Source organism: Fusarium venenatum, assembly GCF_020744135.1.
Source record: "Fusarium venenatum strain MPI-CAGE-CH-0201 chromosome Unknown EDB82scaffold_4, whole genome shotgun sequence".
In the NCBI taxonomy this organism is placed as follows: domain Eukaryota; kingdom Fungi; phylum Ascomycota; class Sordariomycetes; order Hypocreales; family Nectriaceae; genus Fusarium; species Fusarium venenatum.
In genome coordinates this window covers 7,043,293-7,071,013 of record NW_027072132.1, presented here as the reverse complement: position 1 = coordinate 7,071,013, position 27,721 = coordinate 7,043,293, and the positions used below count along the sequence as shown (strand labels likewise).

The following is a 27,721-nucleotide window of genomic DNA, read 5'->3' as shown; positions in this document are numbered from 1 at the left end:
GTGCAATATACGTGTTTTAGTACTAATCCGGTGGCTGTAGAGAGGCTATAATATCGTCAAGAGTCGCCCCATCGATGGAGAGCGTTCTTTTCTCAACGTTCTCGTTCGTACCTTCGTTTGTTGCAACGCAAATAGCTAATTCACATCTACTACTCTCTTTAAATCTCAAGATGCATTGGATTTCTAATGTAACTGTTCTGGGCGCTGCACTGGCCCCCACTGCCAGTGCTCGTCCTGCTTGCCGGCCCGATCGAACAACTTCCTCCGGTATCACTACGTAAAATACTGTCACTTCATCAGGAACTGCCACACTGGAATCTACTACTCTCATCTCTACGACAGTTGCTGAAACCACGGCCGCTGCGGAAACAACTATAGCTGAAGCTGAGGCAATCTCCACCACTGGAGTCGCGACCACCACAGAAGGCGAGACAACAACGGTTCAGGGTACTACTATTACCGTAGTTCAAACAGCCTCGGCTGTTGAAGCTGCAACCAATACTGAAGCCGATACAACGACTACTGAGGCAACTGCTACTACTGCGGCCGCTGGTCCGACGAGCTTGACTAAAAATAGCGGCTTTGAATCTCGGGGAAACACGGCCTGGGCCCTGCAAGGCACCGAGATCAAGAATACAGGATTAGCTCATTCGGGCACACACTTCCTGTAGGTCTTCCCCATGTCTAACAGTCCACTGCTAACAGACGCCACGCAGTCAATTCGGCGTAAATGACGGCTATGCACCTGGCCAACTCCGTGCAGGACAAGCTGTTACTGGTCTTGACACCAATCAGAGATACGATTTCTTATTCTGTGCCACTGTATTCAGCAGCCCGGTGCCCAGCAGGGCCAATTATGTCATCTGCGCAATCCAGGCAGTCGAGGATGATGCTATAATGGCAGTCTTCTTGTTGGACTTCAACACCCTCGGCTCGTACCAGCCATTTACATCTCTCTTCTACCTTATGAACAGCGACTTCACGTTCAATCTAAGACTTGAATGTAGTGATGGGGAGAAGGTTACGCTCGCGCTTGGTGTCGATGATATCACGATGACCAAGGTTAGCTCTTGATTGTTAGCCTAAGCCTTTGCATAATAGTAGTGGCAATTGCAGGGACGGAACATAGACGAGGGCATAAGATTGAATAAATGGGGCAACATGGGTTATGGATTCGTGGTTCTCATCTCAAACAATTAACATTCTACCAGTTCTTCAGAAGCTATTCGCTATACATAATCTCCAAATACATCTCAGGATTATAATAAATTAAGAACGCCTTTTTGATAGTTAATATAGGATTATTCAATCCTGGCCTATTGCAAAGGCCTCATTTGCTAGCTCGGAATCCCTCGATAGAGGCGCAAGAGGAAGGTAAAGCCGAGATAGGTTATTTCATCAAGCAAGGCGGAGCCGATGAAGCTGGAATTAGTTTGACGTCGTATCTTGTATCCCCATTCGGTTGGGTGGTATTCGTGCCACATCTGCTATATTGGTTGCGTTATGGATCAAACCACAGAGGGACCGGGATTGACTGACTGTTGGTGGATCGTTGGTTGCAGGAGGAAGAAACAGCTACTGTTCATTAAGGAGTTTAGTTTCGAGGTTGAAAGAGGAAGAAGTTGCTGCTATCTGTAGGGCGGGACAAAGGCTTCTTTTATAGTCATAGCCGACATGATAGAGTTCAGGCAGCTGCCGTGTGAGTTACTGTGGAAAACTTAGTCTTGAGAGAACCTTTGATTTGAAGATTGGTCGAAAATTTAATCTGTGCGGACAAATTAACCTTTGTTGAAAACCTTGAAAAAACTGAGAGGGCCTGGGCAAAAGTTGGTAGACCAGAAAAAATGAAAAAGAGTTTGGTTATTACCCTCGCATGATATTGGTGGGAGAGTAAATTATTGAGAGCCTTGATTTAAGATTTTGAGATTCTAATCTATGGGGATCCTTCGTCGTAAACTTCTTGGACTTGCGTTTGTTTAAGTAGAGTAAAGAAAAAATAAAGGATTATTTGCTATAACGGGGGAGCTCATCTGGCAGACCCCAAGTTTGAATCGGAATCTTTCCAACATGGGAAGGGGGAATCGCAGTAATACCCTTCGCTATACCAAAATTAACCCGAAGGAAGTGTCTCATCTTAGCTGCCCACTCTCTCCTTCCCATGATATCAACAGTAGTGAAAGTAATTTGCTCATAGAATAGTCCGAGTGCTGGCAGAACTTGCAAAATGAGATAGCCTAAGAGAGTTGGTACTTGTTCAGCCTCCATCTGCGGATTGTCTTTGCAAACACCGACAAACGTCGATATGCATGATTCGCGTATCATATCAGTAAATGACAAAATACTGTCCTCAATGTCTGTTCGGCGGGGAAAACTCGGATCGATCGTTTCTTTCCTTTCTTGGAGGATGTCATACGTGTATAAAAGTGCCTGGTTGATGATACTTCGAGAAAGCCAGTAGAATCTCCAGAGTATTTGCACCATCAGTGTTGGGTATGTGTGATAGTTGAGGGGTCTCCACGGGTTGTTGATAAGTGGTTGCAACCATTCAGGGTATGGCCCGGCGGGTAGTGGTTCTGTCGTGTAGCTCAAGGATGGAGGCGCAGTTTGAGACCATTCTTCAAAGCGCCTGTCCAACATCGCGGCCCGGCTTGCTACATCTGATAATCTCTTCAAACCCTTATCAGATTCGTAATCAAGTAAAGCGGTTCTCCACTCAGCAAACTGGCATGCAGCTTCATAAATGAGTTGTATGTGAGCGTAAAAGTCTGGCAATTTTGGTAATGCCAACTTGTTCACTGATGTCCATGAGATAGGAAGAGTTTGACCATTGAGGAACGTGCTGTAAAGCTTTAAAAGTGTTAGCATAATACGTAAGATGAGATAATTCCATTCTCACCATTTGCAAGAAACAAACTGCTGAAACTTCAAACTCTGCCGGAGATTCGATGATCTTGTCTTGTCCACGAATACTTAGCAAGGTGGAGGCACCACTCATGTGAGATTCACAGGAACCTTCGAGCGCAATAGATTCATGCATCAAGCCCTGCAGGGAATTAGAAACTGCTTACTCTAGTCAGTCGTGTTATGTAGAATACATACCTCATAAATCCCCAGTAGAGTAATAGCCGACACGACATCACAATATGAAGAGGAATCGTCAGTGCAAAGCAGTTTGACTTTTAACATCTGGATTGCTTTACCGTACCATGTTCTCGCTTTGTTCAATGCGTCAGGAGAATTGAATCGTTGGCCATAACTTGCGTTGGCCACAGCGTTGATAGATTTGTGAATGAGACTGTCCACGCTCGCGTTGGTGTAGATTTTGAACAAGTTCGCAAACCAACTCATTGTATAGCCTCCAGATATATTTCCTGATGTTGCCCAGTCAAAGAAAAATCTTTGGAAGACCTGTGCATCTGATGAGGTTGACTAGGATAAACAATCAGCTCTGTCAACATCATAGACATGGTATTCTCGCATAGGCACATACTAATGACTCCATGGCAAGGTTGAGATCTGTAATTGATGTTTGAGCATCTGTGACTGGCCGTTTTGCCTCAGATTTGTTGGCTTTCCTGTTCAACTTGTCCATGCTGGGGGGACTTGAATCCGACGTGCTAGCGGCTGAGCTGTTCTGTGATTCTTGTTCATCTTTGCTTGGCCAAACACATGTTTGATTGGATTTAATACAAGAGGTGCAACGAGGTTTTATCTCGTCACACTTCTTGCGTTTGCTTCGACAAGTAAGACATCCGTTCTTGGAACGTGGTTGGTTTCGACGATACTTTGTTGGATACGCTGCACCCTTGCCAGCTGAACTCTGTTGGGGATCCATATAGTAGTTTGGGTGTACGTTTCTCTTGCTTGACAGTTGCACTTGAGAGTTTCACAAAGTGAAAACAAAACAAACTGCTAGGACAAGCCATAGCTATTTATCTATGTTCCTAAGTTGCATTGTGGGCTGAGTCCTACGATGTAATTAAATGCTCTGGTTCTGTTCCAATCTCGTTTTTGCATGAAAAGCAGGGTTTATCTTATCTAAACGCTTATCGTCAAACTTGGCCCCCGCGGTTAAACTATAAAAGGACAAGTTCGGATCACATACCGAAGAAACCTTGGATATCAACCAATGATATGAATTACGCTAACTATCATTACGTTAATTAACCAGCTCGATCTGGACACGAGGTAGCTCACCTTCCCTATAGCATCAGATCCTTCGAAGGATCGACAAAGGTGCCAATCAAATCAATCGAGGATCGCCACAAGTGCCGTTGGTGCTAATCAGAATGCCGGGCCCGGTTGCTGCATGATTCCAAGATACGAATTCCACGATTAGGATTTGTAACTCATACGAGTTGTCATGTCAGATTCTCGACAGAACCTCTCGTAATAGATAAGCCTCGTATTAATGCTACGCCGCTTTATATATAGTATCATAGGTGCAGAGTTCAGTCCTGTTTTCTGCATAAAGACTTTCGTAAGGTCGGGACTTTGTATCGCCACTCACTGAGTACGACCAAGGACCGAGATCGAAGCCGATGATAACAAAGAATAGGCCGCTACAAGTGCCCTGGTTGTTAATTTCATTTCCAGACTTGACTACTTAGTGACTACGTGACCTGAGTGGTGAAAACTAAGAACAAACTTATCTATAGCGTCGATCCTTCGAGCCCAATTTGCAACTTGCTCAATATTTGTATGTTCATATTGTTAGCATAAGATAGCAATACATCGAAAAGTAGTTTTGAATATTGTCATTCTGTAATTTCTTCAAAAGGGCGTTACAGTCACAGGTATTCTCGTGGCTCGCTACAGTGGATATGTCGTTTTACAGAAAAGCGGTAACGTCTTGGCACAGTTGTTGTGGCTGGGCAAGTGTCTTCAATATTAGAAATAACCTTGACTACACCCTGCTCATCGGCAGGTAGGTTTGATGAGACCAGGCGCATAGGAGCAACCTACTGATCATAACCTTCCTTCAAACTATGTACAAGAGTAAACACGCTCTTCAATAGTTCAACATCTCGCTCAGACGCTCCTGATTCTGTTAATACATCAAATGCTTCATGGAAACCCACAGCCCAACGAAAATAAGAAAAGTCCATGAGGCAGAACCATGAAACAACCTCAAAAACCCAACAGTCATCGTTTTGAATAGCTGACTGAATCCAAAGCTTATTTGGTGATTGCAACATTGCTGCTTGAAGGATTTTAGGCATCATGGCCCAGTACTTCATCCTCGTGTTTGTGGCATGCCACTTCGTGATTGTCGGGCTTTCCAGTTGATCATAGTCGAGTTTTGCGAGAGCTAAGATAGATAAAGTGTCTCGTCTCTCGACTGCTCTGCTAATAAGTTCAAAATGTAAGATGTCTGACGTCGGTATGCGTCCAAGAAGATACTCTTTGGCTGGGTTATCCATCGCAAGGCTAATGAACATGGGACACAACCATCGAATCAGATTATAGTCCATCTTCTGTTGAATAACTGAAGGGACATATAAACCTATGCGCCTCAGCAGTGTCCAAAGATTCACGTAGTTTCTTATTCTTTGAACCCCCCGAGATTTTGTAAGCTCATGTTTGAAACCCAATTATGTGTCCAAAAGAAAGAGCCCAAATCATCCTGGCCCACTGGGGCGATACCCAACTTGAGATTTGCTTTTTTGCTAGTGGGCGTCTCCGCCTGATTCGTAGTTTGGAGATTTCGGCATCGGCTGAAAACTGATCTACTGCTTCCTGCAGAGGATATGGGATGATAATAGGAACGGGGAGGTTTTCCTCATCGATACCAAACGAGGGATGATCAAGCAAGGTATGCCATTGTGGTAGTGATGGAAGGTCTTCCAGGTGAGCTGTTTGATGCAACCAGTGCCTCTTCGCGTAACTCGCCAATGAGAAATGATGTTCCTGGTAGAGATTCGCACTTCGTTTCGCTAAAGTTGGACCGATATCCCGTTTTAAGTTCGCCCTCGAACTAAGCAGCCTATTTGCGATCTTTGTTCCCTTGAAATGCCTACTCATGGCATTAACAGCCACTATCTTTGGCACATGACTTGCGTCTATGTTTGGCACTACATTCTTTGAAAGTCTCGTCTCAAAGATATTGCAGCTTAGGTAGGTTATGAGTGTCTCAGCCATGTGTTGGTCTGCTTCCATCTGGGTAAAGCTCCAGCCAGAAACAGAGTGGAGCCCATGTAGACAGAAACTTCGCGCGCTATGGTGAATAAATCGAACGGTGTCATCTTCTTCGTCCACCATAACCAGACTACCACAGAATTTGAGAACCAGGTATATACTTGTTATCTCTTTGTCGTAGTTCCACACTGTTCGTCCTATAGTGACGCTCGCGGCCTGACGAAGTTGTTCAGCTGTTAATAGCTCTCTTGCGCCAACTAGAAGCTTGAAAATTCTGACATGGAGTCTCTTGGAGTCTCTTGAAATTGCTTTAGAAAGATTTCGCTTGAATGTTTCTGTTAAATCACCCGGTAGATCGTGGATGGCTGCTCGAATATCGTGGTCAGATACTTCATCACAGACAGAGTCAAGCTGCAAGGATGCCCAAAGAAACCTCAATGATATCAGCAAACGTTTCTGAAGGATAGAAGTGTCCTGAGTACTTACATTCCGCATGCCCCTGTGATGAGCTCCTTCTTGACTTCCTCGACCAGATTCGGATCCTGGGTGACAAGTCTCCCGTCCTCCACTCTTCTGTCTACCTCTGCTTCTATGAAATCTGAAATATCTGGATTCTCTTCTGGTATATGAACCTGGAAGTCAAATGGCCTTTTCCTCCAAATAGGACCATTCTGGGGTGTCCGTACTGACAAGCATATTTTATACCCAAATCCCTGTATTTCTGTCAGATGCGTCAAGACTGTGCGTTGAACATCCAATTCGCATTCATCTAGGCCGTCGAGTACGATGGATACGTTGTCAGGTTTTGCTCGTCGGAAGAGGTCGACAATGGTATCCAGGTCAAGGTGGGATACAGTCTCAGAAAATAAATGACTGAAACCGGTGTCGTTCATGACATGCTCTAAAAGCTGTCGTATGAGGCAGCCGAAGATCGTTCTAGCCTTCGTGCTTTTGTCGTTATCATGTCTCGAAAAGAAGTAGAGAGTTATTGCATTGTCTCGCAAATTTAGGTCATCTACCAAGTTGGCTAGTAAAACAGATTTTCCAGCACCAAGTTTTCCAAGGAATAGAATCGATGTTTTCCTAGATCCCTCTTTCCATTGTTGATATGCTGGGAAACACGTTAGCATTCCGGTCGTCCCTCATTTACGAGTCTGCTTCCAGGTCGTTCGATAGTCGTGTTTCGAGCATGCGTCCAAAACGCGAGTGGACCTCTCAATCCTCTGTTGATGGTCAAAAGCATCAGAACGAAATGTAGTCAAAGAGCGGAAAATGGAATTTTCTTTCGCTTCCTGGGCAACTTTCCGATTCAACAATAGGTCTGTTTCTTCTTTGATTGCCGAAGACCACAGATCAAGGTCGTCTTTGAATGTCTTCATTTGAGGATCGTTCATGGTGGAGGCGAGCCGGCCCAAGGCAGATTTCTTTGTCCATAATACTGACTGATGACAGAGCTTAGTGATGACAATAAAATACTCGCATAGATTGACTTGTAGAGCTTTCGACTTTGGGTATAACGCTGCCATGGCTTGGTAGCGTGGCGCATTTCGACCCATCGCCATGAAGAGCTGTGATAAATTTTCTAGATATGTATAATACCCAGTGATGACCTATCGCTCGGTGTTAGCGTAAATACCCAGCGTTGTGCGATCAGGCGTTTGAATTGTAGTCACTCACATGGAGAGTCAACCTTGCAACAGCCCAGACTCCACAAGCGATGAGGTTTTGGCCTCCCCCAACTACAATGTCACCCAATGCTGCAAACTGCTGGATAGCCTGAAGAGTATTTGTCATCCTTGGTCCAAAACATCGCCCGCGGCCATGTTTACTAGTGGCTTTGAGATCGATCTCTGCAGTAAGCCGCATGACATCTGACATAGTCGGTGCCGCACTGACTGCCCGGTCGCGCGATGTTCTGAAGGTGGATTTTTGCTCGAATGTCAGTAGCGCCTCAAACTCAGACACCGCCTGAGCCAGACGGATGTCTGGCTTCAGGCTGCCGGACTCGCGAATTACGAGCGCCATCACGACGCCTACTTAGCTAGATAACGCAAAGTGAGACAGAAATGAAATTGAGAGATGAGGGGATTTGTGGGGTGCGGCTGAGACTTTGCAGAGCAACATGCAGGGGTTGATCAAACAAGGCTCGGCTGGAGGAGGCAAATATTGCTTATGTGACAGCATTGCTTTCATTGCCACTTTATCAGTCTTCTCTGCACATTTACGTGTATATAGTTTTCCCTTAACAAAAGGATGATAGTCTGGTACAAAATCAAGGTGGTTCAGAATGTTCGAGTACGATCGCAATGCAGAGAAGAGAACCATAAATTTGCGGTACAACGATCTTTTGTGAATTCGTAATTGTTAAACTTCTATGTACACATAAATTGAGTCTCTCCAACGTCTACTTTCTCAATGTGCCCTCGATTTGAGGCTTGAGATAAGTCTCGATGTACTCATCGTTCCTCCAGCCAGACCAATCAGGCTTCTTCATTCCCCAAGAATCGTCAAACTCTTGGATACCCTGACGGGTGTAGTACCGACCAACAATAACCCAGATGAACCAACTCGCTTGCATCTCAGGAAGATACTCAGACAAGCAGCTGATATAAGTCTTGGCAGTCTCGTAGTCTGCTCCGTTCATGGCTTGACCAAACTCAGTCAACATGACGGGGAAGACCTCAGCAACGTTGGGGTCAGACTCATTCATAGCTTGGAAGCCCTTGTTGTAGAGGTTGTATCGAAGAGAAGGGCAGCTAGTTCCCTTGTTCTCGTATGTGTGGATCTCAAGAACAAGCTTGTCCTTTCCGTAACCGACGAAGTCATCGCGGTTGAAGACCTCACCGCCGGGCTGAAGCTCCTCGCCACTGTAAAGAGGGGTGACGTAGGTGTCGTAGTTCATACCAGAGATGACGATGACGGCTTCAGGGTCAGCCTTGTGGACAGCATCGGCGCCCTGGCGCATGTACTTGTAAAGGTCACTCCAGTTGTATGACTCATCGCGGAGCTTCTTGTTGTTGGTTGGCTCACGAGGCTCATTGCGAAGAGACTGAGAGACCTTCGCGGGCCAGTTCTTGGCCTATTGATTGTCAGTATGAGGGGCTTTGTTTCGACATGGAGTATACATACGTGAGCAGCCATGTAAGCACCGCCTCGAACCCACTTCTCTGCGTCGAACTGGGTGTCTCCCCACCAGGTGTTACCATCTTCACCGCCACAGCACCACTTGCCTTCGGAAATGTGGTTGTCAAGGTTGATATAAATCTCTTGACGGAGACACTCGGCAGCAATAGCGTCGTAAACCTATGCCGGTTAGTATTCTGTCAAGGATCAATCCGATAGTGAGATATCTTACCTCGAGGCGTTTTGTCTCGGGAGTGAATGAAGGGTTGTTCTTCAACACCTTCTCAAGAACAATAGTTCCGTTCTCCTTTCCAAGACCCTCTTCAAAAGCAGTCTTGATATCAATGTCTTTGCCATCGTTGGCGTAGATCTGATCAACCATCTCGGTGGCAAAGGTGAGTCGGATGGCGTTCATTCCAATGCCCTTGATATCCGAGATGACATCCTGAATGGACTGGTACTGGAGACCCTCAGGGACCATGACTTCGCCGTGACCAGGCCAGTTGGCACCAGCAAGGCTGACCTTCTCGTCATTGGCGTTGACGATCCATCGGCCAGAGGTTCTGAATGGTCCATTTGGCCATGCTGCTGCGGCATTGCCAATGAGGCAGCCAAGTGCAAGAAGAGGGCTCACAAATTGTCTCATCGTGGGAAGATGTGATGAAGAGACAGGATCGATGAGTACAACTCAGGAGCACTTATATGATGCGAGGATGGAGAACTTATAGTCCGGCGTTCCATTAAGCTCATGGCCACTGCAGTCCCGGAGCGGACCGATGATCTTGGCAATTTGCTTGGACCCAATGCAATGTTAAAAACACCTGACGTATGCATTCACTGATGTCACGATACTACAGTGATGGTGAACAGGGGATAGAACCTGGGGAAGGCGATGGCCTCCTTAACAAGGTTAGGCAGATGACGATCTTTGCGTTTTACGAAGCCATGATTTCCCCGCATTCACCAGGTTACTACTTTGAGCTATTCGGCTCCGGTATCCCCGACACGGTGAACCCTGGTCCACGATGCGGGGTGATTGTCACGAGTCGACGATAATTTGAAAGCCCTCGGTAGTCAAATCATTCCCTGATGTCAGTACATCTCCGGGAGAGCTACGGCCGAATGTATAGCAATGTTTGGTCTAATACGTGTGTCGATCGTAGTCTGCAGATTACTACAGGTAGGGAGCATCGAAGTACACGTCGAGGCTCGTCCGCATGTAAGGGACAAGTCTAGTGAAAGAACCAAAGACAGAACAGTCACTTGCCAGTTATATCTGGAATTGATTCGGGGTAGTTTCCTGCCCTCTTGTTAATTCCCATTATACCTTCTTGCAAAATATCCAGGAATCGTTAGCGGACTACTTTCCCCATTGGGATGCACAATCAGTTGACTGGAGGGAAAATTGACAAAGATCAGCGGCTAAGAGCAAGAGCCGATTTGCCCGCTTACAATAAAGCTTGACCATGACCTCCCCACAAAGCGACTGACGCTTTGGCTAATCGTTTGTCTTTCTGTTTAATTCCTACAGCGATTGCTATAGAGTAATTGTAAAAATATGACTTTTAACTGTGTATTAATGACTGACACTAATGGAATCGAAATGTCCTCTACATCCGAACTGTAATGTCGATAAACTCCAATTTGAACATCCTCTTACATATTAGTTAGGCTTCTGACCCCAAACGACCTTCTGTGCAAAATATCCATGATATTTTCCTGACCGGATTTCGCGTTTGAATTGAGTAACGTAGGCAAGAATGTCCTCCCTGCTCCAACCCAGTGTGTGTGCCATGAACAGAACGAAACCCTCGCTATCAGTCTCAAGACCGTGCTTAGTATAAGAACCCATCTGCTTTTCGACGGGATCATCAGGCCAATTGCCAATCGGGTTCTAATCAATATTTAGTTTGAAGGAAATGAACTGATTAAGAGGCAACATACTCTGAAGTCAAATTCTTGAATGTTGACGAATCCTGCCTTTTCCATAGCCTTTCTTTGCATACCATCTTCGACGACTGTGAAGCTTGTTCCAATCTTTTTACTGCCTTCAATGAAGAACTTACCCCAGTGGCCCATAGCTGAGTCGGGTGGGACGGTGTTGTCATCACTGCTGATAGTAGACGCAGCTTCATGACTCTCTACCCAGCCTCCAGGCTTGGACACTCTAAAGGCTTCGGAGAAGAAGGAGTCCCAGTTCCTGATACTTCCCATTAACCATCTAGCATGGATGTAGTCGGCGAAGCCAGACGTGAAGCTCCAATCCCAGGTACAGTCCTCAATAATGCTGCCGGATGTTAATCACTGCTACCACGATTTTAGCATTTCTTACAATTGAAGGTTGGGTGGGATCCAAGAAGGCTGGATTGGTGAGAGATCAGTTCCAATGATTTGAGCTTCAGGATACTGATCGGCAAAGTCGCTAAGATTTTCGGTTAGAGGGCGGTATTTGTCAGATGACAATAACTTACATAGCCCATATGCCTGGAAATCACATGTCAGTTTGATGTTCAATAAGAGGCGTCGAGAAAGGCTATACCTGTTCCAGTTCCGATATCAATCACATTCTTGATGGATATTAGCGCATCATCTTGCTGAACGAGATTTTCTTACTTTCACATCGTGTTTGATCACAGGAGCCAGATGAAGCTTATCACCTAGCCCAAGCGTGAGGATATGATGCCTGGTCTGTCAAGATCGTAACTCATGCTTACAGACGTGAATGGCTTACGTGAGGTCCATCAAATCATTCTGTTGCTTGTCGTTTGACCCCCTTTGCGGATCTATCAGCTCCCATGATAGTGGTAGTATATCACAACAGTACTCACCAGTATTGGGCATTCCCCTGCTCACTGTGATAAGTACGCCCATGGATAGTTCTGTACTGAAGAATACTGGAGGTAATAGATGCTAAAGTTGAATCACCGTCAGACACCTCAGTGGTTTCAAGCTCGTCATTGTTTGCCTCGGCGGTCTTATCACATGATTCAGCATTTTATGTCGCTTCACATACTTTATACTCAACTGACCTCTCCCATTCGTGCCCAGTGCTGCGGCTCTGGTAGGACAACGGATGCCGTTGGCTGGGGTGCATTTGATGTAGTCATTCTCCCGTCTTGACTTGTCGGCTCAGTGGACTGGGTCATTTTGTGTCACAACAAGGATAGATATAGTATATAACGATATGCCTATCTCTTTGTCAAATAACAAGGTAGCATGAATGATGAGCGATTAAAATCGACACACGAAAGGCTCAGTGGTATGATCTGGGCTGCAGGACCCGGAACATATCACTTCCGGTTAATCCTTGCATGCTCCGACACACGGGAAAGATGGCTCGCCAACGCATATTGGAATTTATAAGGATTCAAAGTCAAAGATCTATATTATTCTACTGCCATGGCGAAGTATCACTTGAAAAAGTGATCATTAAAATCCTGAGCTAATGCTTCTTCTCTCCACCCGTAGAATGTCTAATAGAAGCAAGCTTTGCCCAATCCTTTGGATCTTTCCACTTGATTCGGCACTCGTCACACTCCTTGCCCATTCTATATACCCACTTATGTTCGACACCACCACGGCAGTCTCCGAATTTTCCTTTCTTGGGGATATCATCACAAAAGTGTGAGGTAGTGATGGTACGATCTTCCTTCGAGCATGTTGGACAGTGGAAACTAGTATTTCTTGTCCAGCACATAGTGGGCTTATAGTAATTCTAGTTAAAGATATTGCAACGTTGGTTGCTATTGATCTTGTGAAAGTAGTAATGGTTGAGAAAATGGAGAAGTATGCCGGGTCCCAAATGACTATGAAGTTGTTAGACTTTATATACTGTTGGTGGTGTAAATCACAGATGTTATTAGTCAGGCAGTTCATTCCATATCGCGTTGGAATATTCAGCTGACTGTCTCACACTGAACAATTCATTGAGGTTAATCACATTTGAGAACTTTGAATGCGCATAGGATCTGAGCAGAATGTCCATCGAAGTGATGGGTCCAGACTTAATCATCACTTCGTCTATCATTCCATGTTCAACATATAAAGCTCTTTACTTTGCTGCTTAGCATGAACAAAGACTCACATACCTTACGGTGAGAATGAATCCTCTTCTAGGCTATGTACGATGAATGAGAGTTTATGATTCAGTACACATATGGAGATGGGGCAGCTGCAAAAGGCTTTAAAACCTATTCACACTACGGAGGCGGTTAGAAACATGTTCTAGAGTCCTAAATAGAGAATTCTATTCTCAATTATTTGCAATCACATTTTTTATCTAAATCACTTCAATGCTGGGAAATACATGAGCTTTTCAAATAGCGCCGGTAGTTCAGTGTCAACGATGGTCTTGGGTATTCGGCTTAGTCTCCTCCCTCTCTTCCTCCTCTTCCTACTCTTCTTCTTCCCGCCACCGTCTACAATCCTCGCTTTCCTCTCCCCAAACATTGAAATATAGATCCTCAGTTTCCCAGTTGCAGTCGCCAAGAGCCCCTCCTTTGGATAAATATATGCACCCGTTATCGAGGTTAATGACAAAGTACGCTATCTCACAAGTAGGGCAGAAGACGCTTGTGTGGGTTCTAAAACACATGGCTGTTCGATATGGCTGATAGATAATGTTGACTTTCTTTTATTTAATGGTGTTAGTTTGTAGAAGACAAGATGGAGAATAAGACTGTTAGCGATTCATATGCTGTTTCTATCCGACTGAGTCACTTTTCGTATGACCGTATACTATGTTGTTGAATAGAACGTGTGTAACATGCCAAATCTGGCCTTCTTTCAAAAGCATTGCACCTGACTTGAATATTTCAGTCATTCACTTCATTTCTGCACATCATATCTATCGTAAAATTTCAGCTTCACATACTCGTTGTTATCCACGCTGCTTGTGTTATTAAGTGATATAAATTTGACAGATTATGACAGGGCGATGCAAGGTATCTGCTTAGCTGCATGCACTCCAAGTACTTAATATACTTACCTACCTTACCTATACTAAAGTTAGTGTGTACATATTTACCTTCTCAGAATACCAACTTCTCCTTATTGACTCCAAATAGCGCTAGTCCATTCTCGAAAGCAGATTGTCGATCATCAGCACCAAGTTCCTTCTCATCGGCGATGATCCTTTCCCGGCTCTTGAGAAGCTCAAGCGCAATGTCACGCCATTGTACTTCTGTCTTATCCTGATTCAATTCAGGTGCCAGTCCAAGGTCAAGTTTGATCGATCCAAGACGCCCATCGCGCTTCTTGAATTGCCCATCCACAATAACCGCCTCGATGTCGGAAGGCGACGAGTGGTCAATGATAGCACCGATGGGGTCTTCTTCAGCCGCGCAGATCATGCTAGGACTGAGGGTATCCCAGATAAGAAGATCAGCAATCTTGCCTTCTTCCAGAGACCCGATTTGGTCTTCCATGTGAATCGCCCTTGCACCACGAATTGTTGCCAACTGAAAGGCTTCTTGAACATTTACTTGGATTTGCCCAGGGAATTTGCCAGTGTCGAGGATTTTGTTGTTGCGACGAGAGCGCTCAGCCTGAATTGCAATTCTCATCTGTGTTACGATACTCCCACTGTTGTTGCTGTGGCAGTCGATGCCCAGAGAACTGATAGAGGTGCAATTTTCCTGAAAGCACACTGGCCAACCATGGGACATTTGGAGCTCAGTTTCGGGAGTCGAGGAGACAGCTGCTCCAACCTTTTTGAGTTTCTCAGCATCTGAGTCATTCAGTGGAGTCGCGTGAGACAACAGAATGTCTTTCTCCAACAGACCATAGCCTTCCAGCAGATCTACGAGAGAGTCCTCTATACAGGAGTCAGTTGGTCTGTAAAAGTCGGCAAAAGATACAAAGTGGAGCACTTACCAAGCAGGCTAGCCACATAATGAGACGTGATAGTCTTGATTCCCAACTCTCGTACTTTGCCAAAGATGCCGACAAGGACTTCCTTTGGAAGAAAGTAAAAGTCGAATCCAAAGCCCATTGTAACTCGTCCGTCGCCGAGAGGACCGCGTTGACACAGTTCTGTCAACTGTTCCATGACCCAGTCTGGGATAAGAGTTTCTTCAAACTCAAATGGCTTCCAGGTCTTGACTCTTCCTGTCGGAGTATAGCAATACACAGAGCGAATACCAGATGAGATGGTTCCCGACAAAGCCGCATTATCTATTTGGCATGCGTCAGTTGGTACTCAATCAAGTTGATGACGTACTTACTATGCTCGGGGGTGTATGAGATGTGTGCATGGTCAACAATGGTGGTTGTTCCTGCTTCCAGTGCTTCGAGACATCCACCTAGCTGTCCCCAAAAGACATCATCTGGTTTGTAGCTACGCGATACCATGTTTCCTTTTGCAGCAATTAGCAGTCAAATTTCCGAGGTCGTCAGAGTAATACGAACCAGGTGCCATGTACTCTAACAAGCTGTGGTCTGCATGTCTACCCTTCACTTGTGTTTGCCAGACATGATGGTGCGTGTCAATGAAGCCTGGCGTGATAAGCTTAGCCGTGCAGTCAATCACTTCAGTTGCTTCAGACGGCGGGTCGATTTGCGCAGCGATACGAGAAATTTTGTTGCCCTCAATCAACAGTGAATGGTTCTTGAGTGGGATGATATGATCATCGCCAGGGCCACAAGGGACCAACAAAGTAGCGTTTTGTAACAGGATGGAAGTCATTTTCGGAAAGTCACGAGGTAACACAATTTATGTGATCAGAAGCTTACCAACAGTTTCAGTTCTGCCAACGTTTTATCGATTATACCAGCCCTTCATATAGTTCTTTTCAATACCCTACAAGACCCATTTGGGTGGTAGTTCTCACATCATCCCAGATGAGGGGTTCATGGGTAACTGGGTATACGATTGGCTGTTGATAGCCTATTCTTCTGGGCCTCAATTCCTTGTGCCTTGTAATGGTAGCAAACATATCAATACATCACGTCATTGCCCCGATGGAGGCTTTCCTTTCCCACCATTATTAATCATAGAACCCATCTCACTATACATACCGAGTAGCAAGGGTTTGATCCTTAGGGTACATACGACAAGGCATGCAGCATGTATTGGTGGTATAGTGTCTTGAACACTCCACAATCGTTACTGTCTTATTGATGTTTAAGACCGTTAAGTCCGACCGGGTCACTTGCAAATCATGAAGCTATTCTTTTCTTTTGTCTTAAGGCCGATTACTCCGGAACTTACCTTGCCAGGCATCTAATACTCAACACATATCCGCTATAATTGTTCAACTTCCATTCCTTGATAGCCAAGTAATAACATCAGTAAACCAGCCACAGACCCAGGTTCTAGATAGTCAACGGCACAAGACCCATTCATACATGCGTTATATTTGTTGACTATGAGTTGAATGAACGTGATTCTGAGTTAGCGCTGACATCGCTTACAGATTACGATCATACGCGCTACAAATTAAGGTTGCTAATAAGCTCACTGGGGACGGTGAGTAACCAAACAAGCTTAACTCTATTACCAACTGCCAAGCTGCCTAGCATCGTTATCTGGTATTATGAATAACGAAAGCCCATTACTTTCCTACCAATACCACATTGGGAAGTGCGACAATTTAAATCTTGTCGCCAACCTTCACATCAAAACTCAACGACTGGTTGTTGATTAACACCGTCCAGTACCAATGGCTTCTTGGACTATTCAATCGCCATAAATTGAACACTTGGCCAGATTTTTAGATCATGAATGAATACGAACACTTAAGAAACGGTTTGTTTATTACCTAATGATATCTGTACATCCATATTTGATAAATCTCTGTTTTGGGGTAAGACGGACTCTACGTCTACCTGTAAACCTCTCTTAGAATGGAGCGGAGTTTGATTCCAAGCCTGCCACGTAACTTGTGTTAAGTGCGCTATTCTTCACTGTCGCTGCGTTCTACCAGGACTTCAGCTGGATAATGTTTCTCGAAACATGTCGTGGGCAAGCATTTCGGCTGGCGTGGCTCTGAGTGACGGCTCAAACCTCAGCATACTCCCAATTGCATCAGCCATCGTCGCAAGTTCTTCTTTCGTGAACTCATCCGTCTCGTTACCGACATATTAACACTCTTCTAGCCATTCATGAAGCGTGAATATCTCATCATCTTCAGGGGTGCTCTCCTGATTAGCCTGTCTTTCAACGAGTTCTTTTTGCATGATACCCCATTGGGCCTGCCATCTCGATGGCAGTTCGTCAGAGAGTTCCTCAAGCATCTGCTGAACGAGAAGAGGGGAGGTCTGCATAATGGTGTTGAATGGAGGGTGATCCGCTATGAGTTCGAAGATCTGTTACTATTGACATTCTTTTTCAAAGAGAGATTAATAGATATTTCCTTACCAGACTGCCAGCATTCCAAAGATCTACTCGACGATCCAACGGATCCCCAAAGACGACCTCCGGTGGCCGTAAATACACTGGGCTTTTCAGTGTTTATGGACCATTGTTACCAAAGAAAGTTTCTCCAAAGTCGATAATCTTGACGGATGGACGAGATAGTATATTATTGAATCCCCGGAACGATGTGGGTTCAATAGTTTCAGTTGGGAAATTATCCTCCAAAGGCCCGCCATTTACTCTGGTCACTGCACCTGTCGCGATCTCCCCAAGCCTGGCAACGAAGTCCTCTTCACTTAGAGAGTTTAAATCAGGCAGAGCCATAGCAATGTTTTTAGTGTGCAAATCTACAAGTAAAGGTAGCATCATATGGAAGTACCCAAGATGTACAGAATTTACCCCCATGTGCGATGTCATTGACCGCAAGGAAGTCGAGCCTTTGCAGCACCTGCTTGGCGACAACTTTCACAAGGGTGGCTGGAAGTCTGTAACTGTAAACCGTAGGGGCCAAGGCCATGTTGAACGTGGGGGCCTGCGATTTCCATTACCAAGCACTCGTGGGAACCATTCGGACCGTCGAGAGTGAAATGGTCCAACGGTTGGATTATGTGAGATGACCCGGGGTGAGTTTTTGGCAGAGCAGATAATGCTTGCAAGACGTTGAGCTCTCTAGTCTCTGGGGCATCAGCGATTTTGACCTTTACTGCAACATAGGAATTGGTCCTGACGCAGAGTTAGTAAATGGTATTCCTTGGTCGTAAAAGCACGCGTACTTCTGGTCTTTTGCAGCCCAGGTAGTAAGGTAGCCACCCCATCCCAACTTGTGAAGAACTTTGTACCTCCCATCTTTCAAGGGTCTTATACAATGTAATAGGATGCTAACCACATGGCTTGTATTTTTCGACCGGTTCAGCATCGGTACCGCACCTGTGTGTGAAAGATGGTATCTTGGAATAATGGCAACGAGATGGATTGAGTCGCTGCTGGCAAATAGAATTAATTGAGTAGCCATTGGCGAGAACGAGACGCGTCCTCCGGGAAACGAGGTGCGCCATGGTTGCCTCAAGTTGTCGTGTTCTTGCCAGTCCTTGCGGATTTTACGTGGCATCAAGCTGGTGGACAATCAAGACATGGCGATTGCACACATCATGTGTGTCCGTAAACTCTGATAATAGATTTGGGTTTGCCAAAGTCAATATCATGTCTGTCATGTATTAAAGAAGTGCTAATCTGGCGACCGGGTGCTTTTGGCTCTCACAGGCTCTATAGACATTAATAAGAAGCACTTTTCATAACGGGGGCTTGGTGTAGGGGTATCACGTTCGCTTTGCATTGTTCCGAATGATTGCGAAAGGCCGGGGGTTCAAATCCCTCAGCCTCCAAATTTTTGCGTGTCATCAGATCGATGACCTTCTTTTTTCAATCAAATTACTCGAGATTAAAACATAGACTGACCACCTACGAAGTCGCAAGTAGTTATCTCAAGCTGAAGGTCGTGGATTATAGAATGCCTTGATATTTCTCATGAGGGCATCGTGGTCCACAGAGACTAATACAAACACGGACACGTAATCTGGTTTAGGGCAATGTGGCAGTGTGAGCAAATTCCTTATCAAACAGTCTGTCACCAGCCACCACGCCACACATCCACCTTGACTCTCCACTTGCCAGCAAAAAGACAGATAACGAGGAATCTATCCATGACGCGTTGACAAAGATCAAAATATAAAAAAACAACGCGTGTCTCCGGTGCGGGGAATCGAACCCCGCTCGCCGCGGATTTCTCGAGATGAAAACGCGGTATGCTAACCGATACACCACACCGGACTTTAGTTGTTAGTCAGCGCTGTTATTGGAACTTATATAGATCATTGTCGAGGAGAGACCTAAGCAAGAGCTTCGACAAGTAGGTCTCAGTATCTCACCATGCAAATTGAGAAAAGGGAATATAAGAATAGCTGCCCCTCGACAGTTTCCTACTTCTGTAGAACACACAACAGTGTAAAAGTGGAACTCTTACTTGTCCTGAGTTCAAACCATAAAGCTTGGTTAATCTCAAATCTCTTGTCATGAATTGGCACCTAAAGTCTGAACATGAATAGATACCCTTTGAACCAACACAAAATTCTCCATAACCAAATATCTTATGCATTCTGTAATATTACTCTTACCTCACACATAGAATCCTACCATGTGTGATTCAGTCTTGACTATGGGTTGTAGTGAGAAATTAAAGCAACCATAATGGTCTAGGGTAGTATCATGACCTGAAAAGTGTAGCCCTGAGATTTTACTCACAACCATGTAAGCAAAACAACAGAGTAGACATTCTCCACTGAACGAGGAAATGCCTCGAAATATTTCCCATTATAAGCAAGTTGCACATAACAATAAGCTACATTTTAACCTTGAATCGCTTTAACCTCGGATTCGAGGGGTCTCACGCTAAATGCCGCCACAACATTATCATCTCTTGCTTCACGCCGGTGAGATTAACGCTACTGCTTACAATCTTTGGCTCAACGACGACCACGGCGGTCACTTTCTATTCAGCAGTGTCAATAAAGCCAAGTACACGGACCTGGTCACCTTTTACATTCCTTTGACCGATCCCTCCGACAATGTCCCCGAGAGACTCATCGAAGGTTTCGGCGGAACCAATGCTGGCAATTCCACTTCGATTGACTTTTATCCACGACCCGTTCTGTTGGATTTAGGCATAGTCATGAGTCCACTGAGTCAAGACATGATGCTTCGCGTGATGACGAGCCTGGACGGCGTTATCAAAAGAAAATGGTGCCATGGTGCCTTGTAACAAATACCATAAGTACACTCTTGACTTTAACCTTGGAGAATTGACCATTAATGTTCCCCTCGAGGTCTTTACAATGAAACCCAAGACGATTCGTTCAAGGGAGCCTGCATAGTTTATGACAACGAGAACGGAGATCTCTTTGGCTCAGTACAACCCCAAAGGGGGAAAAGACGATATCCACGAGATCGTGAAGAACGTTCCTGGGGCCACTCAAGCTAAGAACATCCCTATGAAGTTCGACTAGTACGAAGGCAGCGAGATATGTGACCCACAGCCCCATCGGAATCGAAGACTGTCACCATGGCCGTTTTCAGTAGTGAACCTGCCTTTGCAACAGCGATTGGTGATCCTAGGTCCACCAACGCGGGTCTGTCAATCGCCAAACCCACAGAGACTAGATACGCTAAAGGTTCAGATGATGATGAAGACAACGCAGCAGCGAGGAGTCTGCCAGGAAAAGCCATGTGTGCTGTTGTTTTTGGATTGATCGCTGGTGTTTCGTATGTGGTAAAGATTGGGGGTATAGCGGAAAGCATAGCGTTGTTTATTTATCAATGTCGGTCAAGTATTTACGATGGTTCAGATTACATGGATTAAAACAATACGAGTTAATTATTGACAAAAAAAAATAAAAACAGTAATTCATGGAATGGTCACATGAGGCAAAAGGAAATGATCACGCTGGGGATCGAACCCAGAATCTTCTGATTCGTAGTCAGACGCCTTGCCATTGGGCCACGCGACCTTGTCTTATTGATGAAGGATGTGCCCATATTGTTTAACATAATCGCCAAGCTTACAGGAGGATCGGCGTGGGAGAGGGTATCTCACCAGATCTTGTCGCCAAATGCCGGGGGATAGTTCTCAATTCTGTAGTCCTTACTTTTATGAACGGATGCGGAAGTTTGAGTCTGGCAGGTAGATTACAACGGTTAATAACGCCCCACAACTTGGAGCACAAGGGTTGAAAATTGTCATATCAGTCTTGTATCAACTGTAATTACCTCCGTGTACAGAGCACAAATTGTATCTTCGTGGGTAGCAAAGCTCGGAGATCAATTTGGTGTCCAGAAAGTGTGAAGAGACATTGTCCATGAAAAAAACTGTGGTGATGATTATTATTGGTTGATCACAGAGTAGTCAAGAGTGCACTGTAGCCAGAGAGATTTGAGTGATCGGCCGATCTATTGGTGCTACATAATAGGAAATAAAACAAATCGCAAGTCTATCAGAAAGAGTGTCTAGTACAAGTTCGCTTTTCATTTGGAACCACCATGTTCCACAACCTCAAATGCCAAGCGTATCATCGAGGTTCCACCGCATTCAATTGTCACCGTCCATCGAATATCCGTTCCGAGCTGTTGAAATGTCCACTACCTAGAAGGCGTGTTTTCGAACAGTTATCAATTAGTTGTGCTTCTGCTCGCCGTTGTTGTTGGCCTTGGCCTTGGCGGTAGTCTTGGGCTTCTCAGCAGAGTTACCCTGGTTCTTCTGAGCGTTGTTCTGCTCAGTCTTGGTCTGGGCCTTGTCGTTGGACTTCTGCTCAGAAGGGAGCTGTCCTCGGGGCTCATCATGAGTAGGAGCACTAGTAGGAACCTTGGCCGCAGGGCAGCTCTTGGCAAAGACGTAAAGGTCGTCATCACTCTGGGGAACCTGAGCGGGGGCAACCTTGTAAAGCTTGCAGACAGGTGCAGATGCGGCGGCAGGAAGGCCAAAGACGAAGCTCTGGCAGCCAGTCTGAGCATTGCAGGCATCCTGGCACTTGTCGGCAGTCTTGACGCTGGGAGTAGCGAAAGGCTTGACGTTGCCGTTGGTAGCACCAGTAGGAGCAGTGTTGCAGACCTGGTCACGAGCAGCTAGCTTGCCTTTGACTTGGCCGCGGGGCTCATCGTGAGTGGGCTTGGTGTTGGGAACAGCCTTGGAAGAGCAGGCCTTGTCAAAGACGTACAGCTCGCTGCCTTGATTGGGAACCTGAGCGGCAGAGACAGCATAGAGCTTGCAAGTAGGAGTCTTGGTATTGGCGGGGAGGCCGAAAATGAAGCTCTTGCAAGAAGTATTGGAGGAGCAGGCCTTCAGACAGGCTTCAGCGGTAGTAGCGGAAGGCTGAGAGATGGGCTTGATGTTGGCGTTGGTGGCAGCTGAAGGAGCGACGTTGCACTGCTGGCTGCGAGCATCGAGAGGGAAGGCCAGGATGGCGGAGGCCATGGAGGCAGTGAGGATAGCGAAAGCGGTCTTCATGTTGAAAGATGGTGGTGTAACTTGAAAGTTGGATTGGGAAGTAGGTTGAAAGAGTGTGAAGGTGTTGAAGAAAGTGATTGGTGTAGTTGTTGAGACTGTTGTGTGATGATGAGGAAAAATCTGGATTGAATGGGAAGTGATGATGCCTTTATACCTGTTGAGCTTGCTATATTTGACTTATCTTAGGGGAAATAGTATGCAGGTGGAGTCCCCTGAGTGCAACATACCGCGTCAGCAATTGTCGTAACGTTCTACAGTGAAGATCTGTGTGTTTGTCGAAGTTGTCAGGGAGGTTGGATGATCTCGAAGCTCGGATCTGCTCTACGTGGAACCGTCAGGGCGGTGCATCATGCCGTTTGTCCTGTGGGCCACAGCCTCAATTGATGGACGAAAGTTCACTTTCCTACGTCTCCTTTATTGTTCATCGTCATGTTTGATAGTCATAACCTCTAAATTACAATGTTTATATATTAAATTCGTAGGAACGATCGCCGGTAACAATGTTGTTTCTCACCTTCACTCAATCCAAAGTGCAATGGGTTCTGCATCATGACCTCTAACTCTTGTGTCGTTCATACGCAACACAATTTGTGCTATGCCATTTATTCGTCATTTTTGCATTGGGTTCGCGCTATTGGTTTTCTCAAACCCCGAATCAACTCCCTACGGAAGTATCCGTGGGCTATTACGTCTCTGGGCTACCTTCAGGTCCATCGTGGCTTAGCATCAATTGAAGATCCCCCACATGCCGTTAGAGACACAAGTCCCCGTTGCCGTCGGATAATAAATAGTGCTAAGCTTTAGTAGCCTCACGCTAATGACCCTGGGTTATGTTGCAATGAAACACATTGACAAGACTTGACGCGCCTACTAATGCAAGATCGGAAAGTGGGAAGCTCGATCTTGCGCACCGAAGAAACAAAACACTTCCGTCCAATGGGATCACGTTCCATTCGTCTGAATTTGTGGGAAATCGTCAAGCTGGGGCTGTGGAAACTACATGGGATTAGGCAGTGTGTGTTGAATTGCTTCAAACAATTTGTCTTCAAGTCGAACCATATTTCAATATTAACTTTCCAATAAGGCCCAATACAAAAGTGAGATTCATCATAATGTCAAACTTCATTCTACTTGAATTTTTCATAGTACCTATTTAGAGAGAGTTATCAGTTAGAAATGACGAACCGTCATGTCAAAAGCCACATAATAAAGAGCCGTAGCATGGAGTCAACAATAATTGAAGCTGTTACCCTACAGACTTGGATTTCTTGATGTAGGCAATCCCCGTTCTAGTCTAAACAGACGATGACGTTCGAGTTTCTGCAGCTAAAAGGTCTCGACCGTTGTTCCGGGGCTAGAATGTTTGGTAGAACAACAGTTGTTTCAAGCTATGTGGGTCAAAGAAACACCAATGCACAGCCACATAGTTAAGGGGTGACAGCGGAACGGAACGCCAAAAGGCTGGTGCTACATTTATGCAGCATATCAAGATCATGAGGAGTCGTTATGTACTATAACAGTCCTGACCAGTACACATCGAAATGTTGATCAGGTTCATGGGACGGAGAGACATTTCTCTAAGCTTTCTTGCCAAGCAAAAAGATGCTCATGGCAGTAATAACCCAACAATACAGCACTAATTGATAAAGCTCAAAATATCTCACAAGGCCAGTTTGACTAGACATCACAAGGGGATAGTTAGTTAGTGACGAGTTATGCACAGATAAAGTTATGTGCTCCATATCTACGTAAATTTGCGTCTTCGGCTCGATGTGTCGCCGTTCCACCACGGGCCATCGCCATGCACTATTATACTTGACCGTCGTGAAGCTACTGCAGGCTGTCCCACGGGCCATCCCAACAGGTTACGTCGGCTTACACTGCACGTCCCAAACTCTAATCGGTCTAATGAGATATCCATACCACTAAAGAATTTGACCTGATTGGTTCAGTCTAGTAATTGGACAAAACTGAGAAACGTGCATGGTGGTAAGGAGACAGAGACTTGCGGCCGGATGCCATCTTAAAAACACTAGTAGCTGCTGAAGGCTCCGAGCGTTACTAGAACAGAGTTAGACAAGCTCTGTAGGAACATACGATGGAAAGATGCAATGAGAAAAGCATATCCGTAGTCGCAAAAGTGTCCAGGGGATTCCCGGATCACAGAGTGACAAGATCTGATAGTGTAACTAAAACTTACGACTCCTAGGATTTTGACACCGCTTGTCATGTTTAGCTTCTACCCCTTACGTGTTCTCTTCCTTTCCGGAACGGATGCGTACTCTCGTGCGATCATTCGAGATTTGTGTGGCTGCCAGAAAGACTACAATGGGCCTCACTCGATGAAGCTATGGGTTACGGGTAGGGGAAATGAGAGGAAATGCTTATACAGAAATCAATCACCTTCCATAACTCGGTGACAGATATGTCACTGTGTTACGTGAAGTCTCCACGATGAGGTTTCACCACAACGAAAGTTTGGCAGTATACTTGGACGAACCTCCCTGTGCGTGAAGCTCAGCGGCTTCAAAAATTACCAGCTGTGTGCGATTTACAGTATCAGCCATTACGTTTAAAAAGATCAATGCCAATTAGTAGAATGACCTGAACAGTGGCACTACAGTTTGCTCGTATCTTGGATGTAGGAGAAGGCCAGATGAGCTCTGAGCCAGAACAACTCCAGCGGGACTTCGGAAATTATGCAGCGTTTGTAGTAGAGTGGCAAGCGTATCTTGAACATAGGAAAATCCCAACAGAGCATAGGAAGATGTTGGTTCATTGGGGTCGTGTGTCGGATTAAGGGAGCGAGTTTATGGTGAATATTCATCGTAATAGCGATTAACGTCTCAGAGTGACATGTTCCACAAGCCCATGAAACCCTCAATGAGAAACTCTGGAGGTGTTATGAAGTTTCTAAGAGATTGTCTCCGGTAAATCTATCCAACTCATCGCCCGGAAAATCTCAAGTCTAACCTCTGAGTTGATTGTAAACAGACGCTTCCCACATCACGAGCTGTGATTCAAACGGTTTGTTCCCGAGGAGGGTCGTCCAAGTTTAGCTCCTAAACTATTGATTTCATGTTCATGCACGACTGCAGTTTGCTGGTGTTCTGTGTGTTGAGTAGTGTCTGCGACGCGTCACCCACTTCGCGCTTCCTCACGGAGCCCTCACTAGCTCAAATCGATACCAGAAAGCCTCAAAGATAAATACTGCCTACTCTTCCAACTATCAGGAATTTCTTATCATCACAGCAAACACTCTCATTCACATTCACATTCACTCACAATTTTTCAACCACTTTCGTTCAACTTCTTACACTCACTCACTCGAATTCATTCGTTTCATTAACACTCAACTCAATCACCATGAAGACCTCCATTGCCATCCTTTCTGCTTCCGTAGCTTCTGCCATGGCCAGCCCCTTCTCCATCAACTCCAAGCAATGCAACGTCGCCCCCAGCGCTTCTGCCAGTGGAAAAGTTCAGCCTTACCACAACGGCAAGGCTGACACCGCCATCGATTGCCAGACCTACTGTGCTTCTGATGACTCCTGCAAGAGCTTTGCTTTTGGTCTTGCCAAGGGTGCCCACGAACCCAGCTGCCTTCTATTCGAAGTAGCTGCTGCCAAGGTGCCTGCCCGCAAGGATGGTTTTCACGTCTTTGACCGGGAGTGCGCTGCTGATCGTGTTCCCACTTCGGCTCCTACTACCGGCCAGCCTTGGGGAACTGTTCCTAAGAAGGTCCTTGGACGCCGAGGTACGCAGTGCAACTGTGCTGCTTCTGGGTCTTCGAACGCTGATGTTCAGCCTTTCAAGACAACTACTGCGGCTACTGCCAAGGACTGTCAGGTTCTTGCTGAGGCTGATACTTCATGCATGAGCTTCCTCTTTGGTCTCTCTGATGACTCCAAGTCTCCTGTCTGCAAGCTCTATAAGGTTGCGGCCTCTAGTATTCCTGCTCGCAGTGACAAGCTCTTCGTTTTTGACAAGGGCTGTTCTTCCAAGCAGGTTCCCACTACTGCTCCTACCGAGGATGCTCCTCGCGGTCTTATTTCTGCAGCCTCCAAGGTCACCAAGGATGCTAAGGTTACCAAGGTCCAGAAGTCTCAGTCCAAGGCTACCAAGATTACCAAGGTAGAGGACAAGATGACTGAGCAGGAGGGAGACTATGAGGTCTCTGGCTCTAAGCCTAAGACCACCAAGGTCCAGAAGTCCCAGCCCAAGGTTACCAAGGTTGCCAATGGTGAGGGAAACAAGGTCCAATATGCCGAGCCCGAGGTCACTCAACATGCCGAGAAGCCCAAGTCCAAATCCACCAAGACCATGAACTCCAAGGCTAAGGCTACTAAGGCTGTCAAGGTTGACAATGAGAAGGTTCAGTACGCGGAGCCCACCAGGGTTTCCAACACCAAGGCCAAGGTCACCAAGGTCGCTGAGGTTAACAACAACAACGAGGCTAAGGACACCAAGGCCAAGGCTGAGGACAACAAGCAGACCAAGGCTACCAAGGTCAAGGACACCAAGGTCAATGCTACTAAGGTCGCCAAGGTCGAGGTCGAGAACGAGAACATCCAGTACGCTGAGCCCACCAAGGTTTCCAACACCAAGACCAAGGTCACCAAGATCGCTGAGGTTGACATCAACATCAACAACAAGGCCAAGGCTACCAAGGTTCATAACCAGGACCAGCAGACTACCAAGGTCGCCAAGATTGAGAGCAACAAGGACACCAAGGACATCAAGGCCGAGAGCCCCAAGACTCTGGTTACCAAAGTTCGCAACAACGAGCAGCAGGCTACCCAGGCTGCGAAGGTCGACGGCAAGTCTGAGTGCAAGACTACCAAGGTCAAGGTTTCCAACAGCAAGGCCAAAGCTACACAGGCTTACTAAACCATCTCGTCTGAGATGATCTATTATCATCCTTAACCGGGTGCAGCCATGTCTTCTTTGACTCATCCAGAACTCTCACCTGAAAGTTCTCGCTTGTTGCCTTTTTTCGATGATTCAGACATTGTTTGTCATGCTCGGGGTTACAACAGACCTGACTGAGC

At 45.8% G+C, this 27,721-nt stretch overlaps 11 protein-coding genes and 3 non-coding genes across 14 annotated transcripts; 5 read left to right on the top strand and 9 right to left on the bottom strand.

Moving 5' to 3' along the window:
* Positions 1 to 170: 170 nt before the first annotated feature.
* Positions 171 to 1,154, top strand: EDB82DRAFT_562998 (uncharacterized protein; the record flags this gene model as incomplete). Its single annotated transcript, XM_025725647.2, has 3 exons — positions 171 to 267; positions 301 to 667; positions 717 to 1,154. The coding sequence occupies 3 exons, from the start codon at positions 171 to 173 to the stop codon at positions 1,072 to 1,074; spliced, it is 822 nt and encodes a 273-aa protein (XP_025594225.1). The 3' UTR covers positions 1,075 to 1,154.
* Positions 1,155 to 2,004: 850 nt separating this feature from the next.
* On the bottom strand, positions 2,005 to 3,835 carry EDB82DRAFT_548792 (uncharacterized protein; the record flags this gene model as incomplete). The annotated part of the gene is made up of 4 exons (XM_065609529.1): positions 2,005 to 2,847; positions 2,897 to 3,043; positions 3,100 to 3,408; positions 3,491 to 3,835. The coding sequence occupies 4 exons, from the start codon at positions 3,833 to 3,835 to the stop codon at positions 2,005 to 2,007; spliced, it is 1,644 nt and encodes a 547-aa protein (XP_065463593.1).
* Positions 3,836 to 5,577: 1,742 nt separating this feature from the next.
* EDB82DRAFT_530867 (uncharacterized protein) lies at positions 5,578 to 8,163 on the bottom strand (the record flags this gene model as incomplete). Its single annotated transcript, XM_025725645.1, has 4 exons — positions 5,578 to 6,571; positions 6,625 to 7,249; positions 7,289 to 7,748; positions 7,816 to 8,163. The coding sequence occupies 4 exons, from the start codon at positions 8,161 to 8,163 to the stop codon at positions 5,578 to 5,580; spliced, it is 2,427 nt and encodes an 808-aa protein (XP_025594223.1).
* Positions 8,164 to 8,446: 283 nt separating this feature from the next.
* On the bottom strand, positions 8,447 to 10,114 carry EDB82DRAFT_518098 (glycoside hydrolase superfamily). Its single transcript, XM_025725643.2, has 3 exons — positions 9,494 to 10,114; positions 9,268 to 9,441; positions 8,447 to 9,217 (listed from the first exon to the last, which is right to left on the bottom strand). The coding sequence occupies exons 1-3, from the start codon at positions 9,905 to 9,907 to the stop codon at positions 8,543 to 8,545; spliced, it is 1,263 nt and encodes a 420-aa protein (XP_025594222.1). The 5' UTR covers positions 9,908 to 10,114; the 3' UTR covers positions 8,447 to 8,542.
* Positions 10,115 to 10,812: 698 nt separating this feature from the next.
* EDB82DRAFT_518091 (S-adenosyl-L-methionine-dependent methyltransferase) lies at positions 10,813 to 12,484 on the bottom strand. Its single transcript, XM_065609030.1, has 9 exons — positions 12,291 to 12,484; positions 12,090 to 12,235; positions 11,993 to 12,034; positions 11,875 to 11,944; positions 11,801 to 11,828; positions 11,733 to 11,745; positions 11,594 to 11,683; positions 11,206 to 11,548; positions 10,813 to 11,155 (listed from the first exon to the last, which is right to left on the bottom strand). The coding sequence occupies exons 1-9, from the start codon at positions 12,405 to 12,407 to the stop codon at positions 10,925 to 10,927; spliced, it is 1,080 nt and encodes a 359-aa protein (XP_065463592.1). The 5' UTR covers positions 12,408 to 12,484; the 3' UTR covers positions 10,813 to 10,924.
* A 1,635-nt stretch (positions 12,485 to 14,119) lies between these two features.
* Positions 14,120 to 16,098, bottom strand: EDB82DRAFT_518086 (uncharacterized protein). Its single transcript, XM_025725640.2, has 4 exons — positions 15,670 to 16,098; positions 15,486 to 15,617; positions 15,136 to 15,435; positions 14,120 to 15,076 (listed from the first exon to the last, which is right to left on the bottom strand). Exons 1-4 carry the CDS (start codon positions 15,944 to 15,946, stop codon positions 14,292 to 14,294), a joined length of 1,494 nt encoding a protein of 497 aa, XP_025594219.1. The 5' UTR covers positions 15,947 to 16,098; the 3' UTR covers positions 14,120 to 14,291.
* Positions 16,099 to 17,343: 1,245 nt separating this feature from the next.
* EDB82DRAFT_562994 (uncharacterized protein) lies at positions 17,344 to 18,285 on the bottom strand (the record flags this gene model as incomplete). Its single annotated transcript, XM_025725638.2, has 4 exons — positions 18,017 to 18,285; positions 17,731 to 17,964; positions 17,621 to 17,697; positions 17,344 to 17,568 (listed from the first exon to the last, which is right to left on the bottom strand). The coding sequence occupies exons 1-4, from the start codon at positions 18,132 to 18,134 to the stop codon at positions 17,344 to 17,346; spliced, it is 654 nt and encodes a 217-aa protein (XP_025594217.2). The 5' UTR covers positions 18,135 to 18,285.
* Positions 18,286 to 18,913: 628 nt separating this feature from the next.
* Positions 18,914 to 18,999, top strand: EDB82DRAFT_t296. Its single transcript has one exon. It is a non-coding gene; the product is annotated as a tRNA-Ala (tRNA).
* A 362-nt stretch (positions 19,000 to 19,361) lies between these two features.
* On the bottom strand, positions 19,362 to 19,444 carry EDB82DRAFT_t263. Its single transcript has one exon. It is a non-coding gene; the product is annotated as a tRNA-Glu (tRNA).
* Positions 19,445 to 19,953: 509 nt separating this feature from the next.
* On the top strand, positions 19,954 to 21,031 carry EDB82DRAFT_518085 (uncharacterized protein). Its single transcript, XM_025725637.2, has 2 exons — positions 19,954 to 20,387; positions 20,440 to 21,031. The coding sequence occupies exons 1-2, from the start codon at positions 20,067 to 20,069 to the stop codon at positions 20,542 to 20,544; spliced, it is 426 nt and encodes a 141-aa protein (XP_025594216.2). The 5' UTR covers positions 19,954 to 20,066; the 3' UTR covers positions 20,545 to 21,031.
* EDB82DRAFT_530861 (uncharacterized protein) lies at positions 20,733 to 21,029 on the top strand (the record flags this gene model as incomplete). The annotated part of the gene is made up of 2 exons (XM_025725636.1): positions 20,733 to 20,932; positions 20,999 to 21,029. 2 exons carry the CDS (start codon positions 20,733 to 20,735, stop codon positions 21,027 to 21,029), a joined length of 231 nt encoding a protein of 76 aa, XP_025594215.1.
* Positions 21,032 to 21,105: 74 nt separating the features above from the next.
* EDB82DRAFT_t262 lies at positions 21,106 to 21,177 on the bottom strand. Its single transcript has one exon. It is a non-coding gene; the product is annotated as a tRNA-Arg (tRNA).
* A 662-nt stretch (positions 21,178 to 21,839) lies between these two features.
* On the bottom strand, positions 21,840 to 22,670 carry EDB82DRAFT_481464 (uncharacterized protein; the record flags this gene model as incomplete). The annotated part of the gene is made up of 1 exon (XM_025725635.1): positions 21,840 to 22,670. The coding sequence occupies one exon, from the start codon at positions 22,668 to 22,670 to the stop codon at positions 21,840 to 21,842; it is 831 nt and encodes a 276-aa protein (XP_025594214.1).
* Positions 22,671 to 26,036: 3,366 nt separating this feature from the next.
* On the top strand, positions 26,037 to 27,560 carry EDB82DRAFT_481463 (uncharacterized protein; the record flags this gene model as incomplete). Its single annotated transcript, XM_025725634.1, has 1 exon — positions 26,037 to 27,560. The coding sequence occupies one exon, from the start codon at positions 26,037 to 26,039 to the stop codon at positions 27,558 to 27,560; it is 1,524 nt and encodes a 507-aa protein (XP_025594213.1).
* Positions 27,561 to 27,721: the final 161 nt, after the last annotated feature.

What these genes read in the sequence shown, in the direction of transcription:
- EDB82DRAFT_518086 (XM_025725640.2), bottom strand. Translation starts at nt 15,946, where the DNA reads ATGACTTCCATCCTGTTACAAAACGCTACTTTGTTGGTCCCTTGTGGC. An exon ending in GTTAGAGTACATGGCACCTG is followed by an intron (nt 15,618 to 15,669) that starts GTTCGTATTACT and finishes TTGCTGCAAAAG; the next exon opens with GAAACATGGTATCGCGTAGC. An exon ending in TTATGTGGCTAGCCTGCTTG is followed by an intron (nt 15,077 to 15,135) that starts GTAAGTGCTCCA and finishes ACTCCTGTATAG; the next exon opens with AGGACTCTCTCGTAGATCTG.
- EDB82DRAFT_518091 (XM_065609030.1), bottom strand. Translation starts at nt 12,407, where the DNA reads ATGACCCAGTCCACTGAGCCGACAAGTCAAGACGGGAGAATGACTACA. An exon ending in ACTGGGCACGAATGGGAGAG is followed by an intron (nt 12,236 to 12,290) that starts GTCAGTTGAGTA and finishes TCATGTGATAAG; the next exon opens with ACCGCCGAGGCAAACAATGA. An exon ending in TTCAAGAATTTGACTTCAGA is followed by an intron (nt 11,156 to 11,205) that starts GTATGTTGCCTC and finishes AATATTGATTAG; the next exon opens with AACCCGATTGGCAATTGGCC.
- EDB82DRAFT_518098 (XM_025725643.2), bottom strand. Translation starts at nt 9,907, where the DNA reads ATGAGACAATTTGTGAGCCCTCTTCTTGCACTTGGCTGCCTCATTGGC. An exon ending in CCGAGACAAAACGCCTCGAG is followed by an intron (nt 9,442 to 9,493) that starts GTAAGATATCTC and finishes TAACCGGCATAG; the next exon opens with GTTTACGACGCTATTGCTGC. An exon ending in GTGCTTACATGGCTGCTCAC is followed by an intron (nt 9,218 to 9,267) that starts GTATGTATACTC and finishes GACAATCAATAG; the next exon opens with GCCAAGAACTGGCCCGCGAA.
- EDB82DRAFT_518085 (XM_025725637.2), top strand. Translation starts at nt 20,067, where the DNA reads ATGCCGCCACAACATTATCATCTCTTGCTTCACGCCGGTGAGATTAAC. An exon ending in TGCTTCGCGTGATGACGAGC is followed by an intron (nt 20,388 to 20,439) that starts CTGGACGGCGTT and finishes TGTAACAAATAC; the next exon opens with CATAAGTACACTCTTGACTT.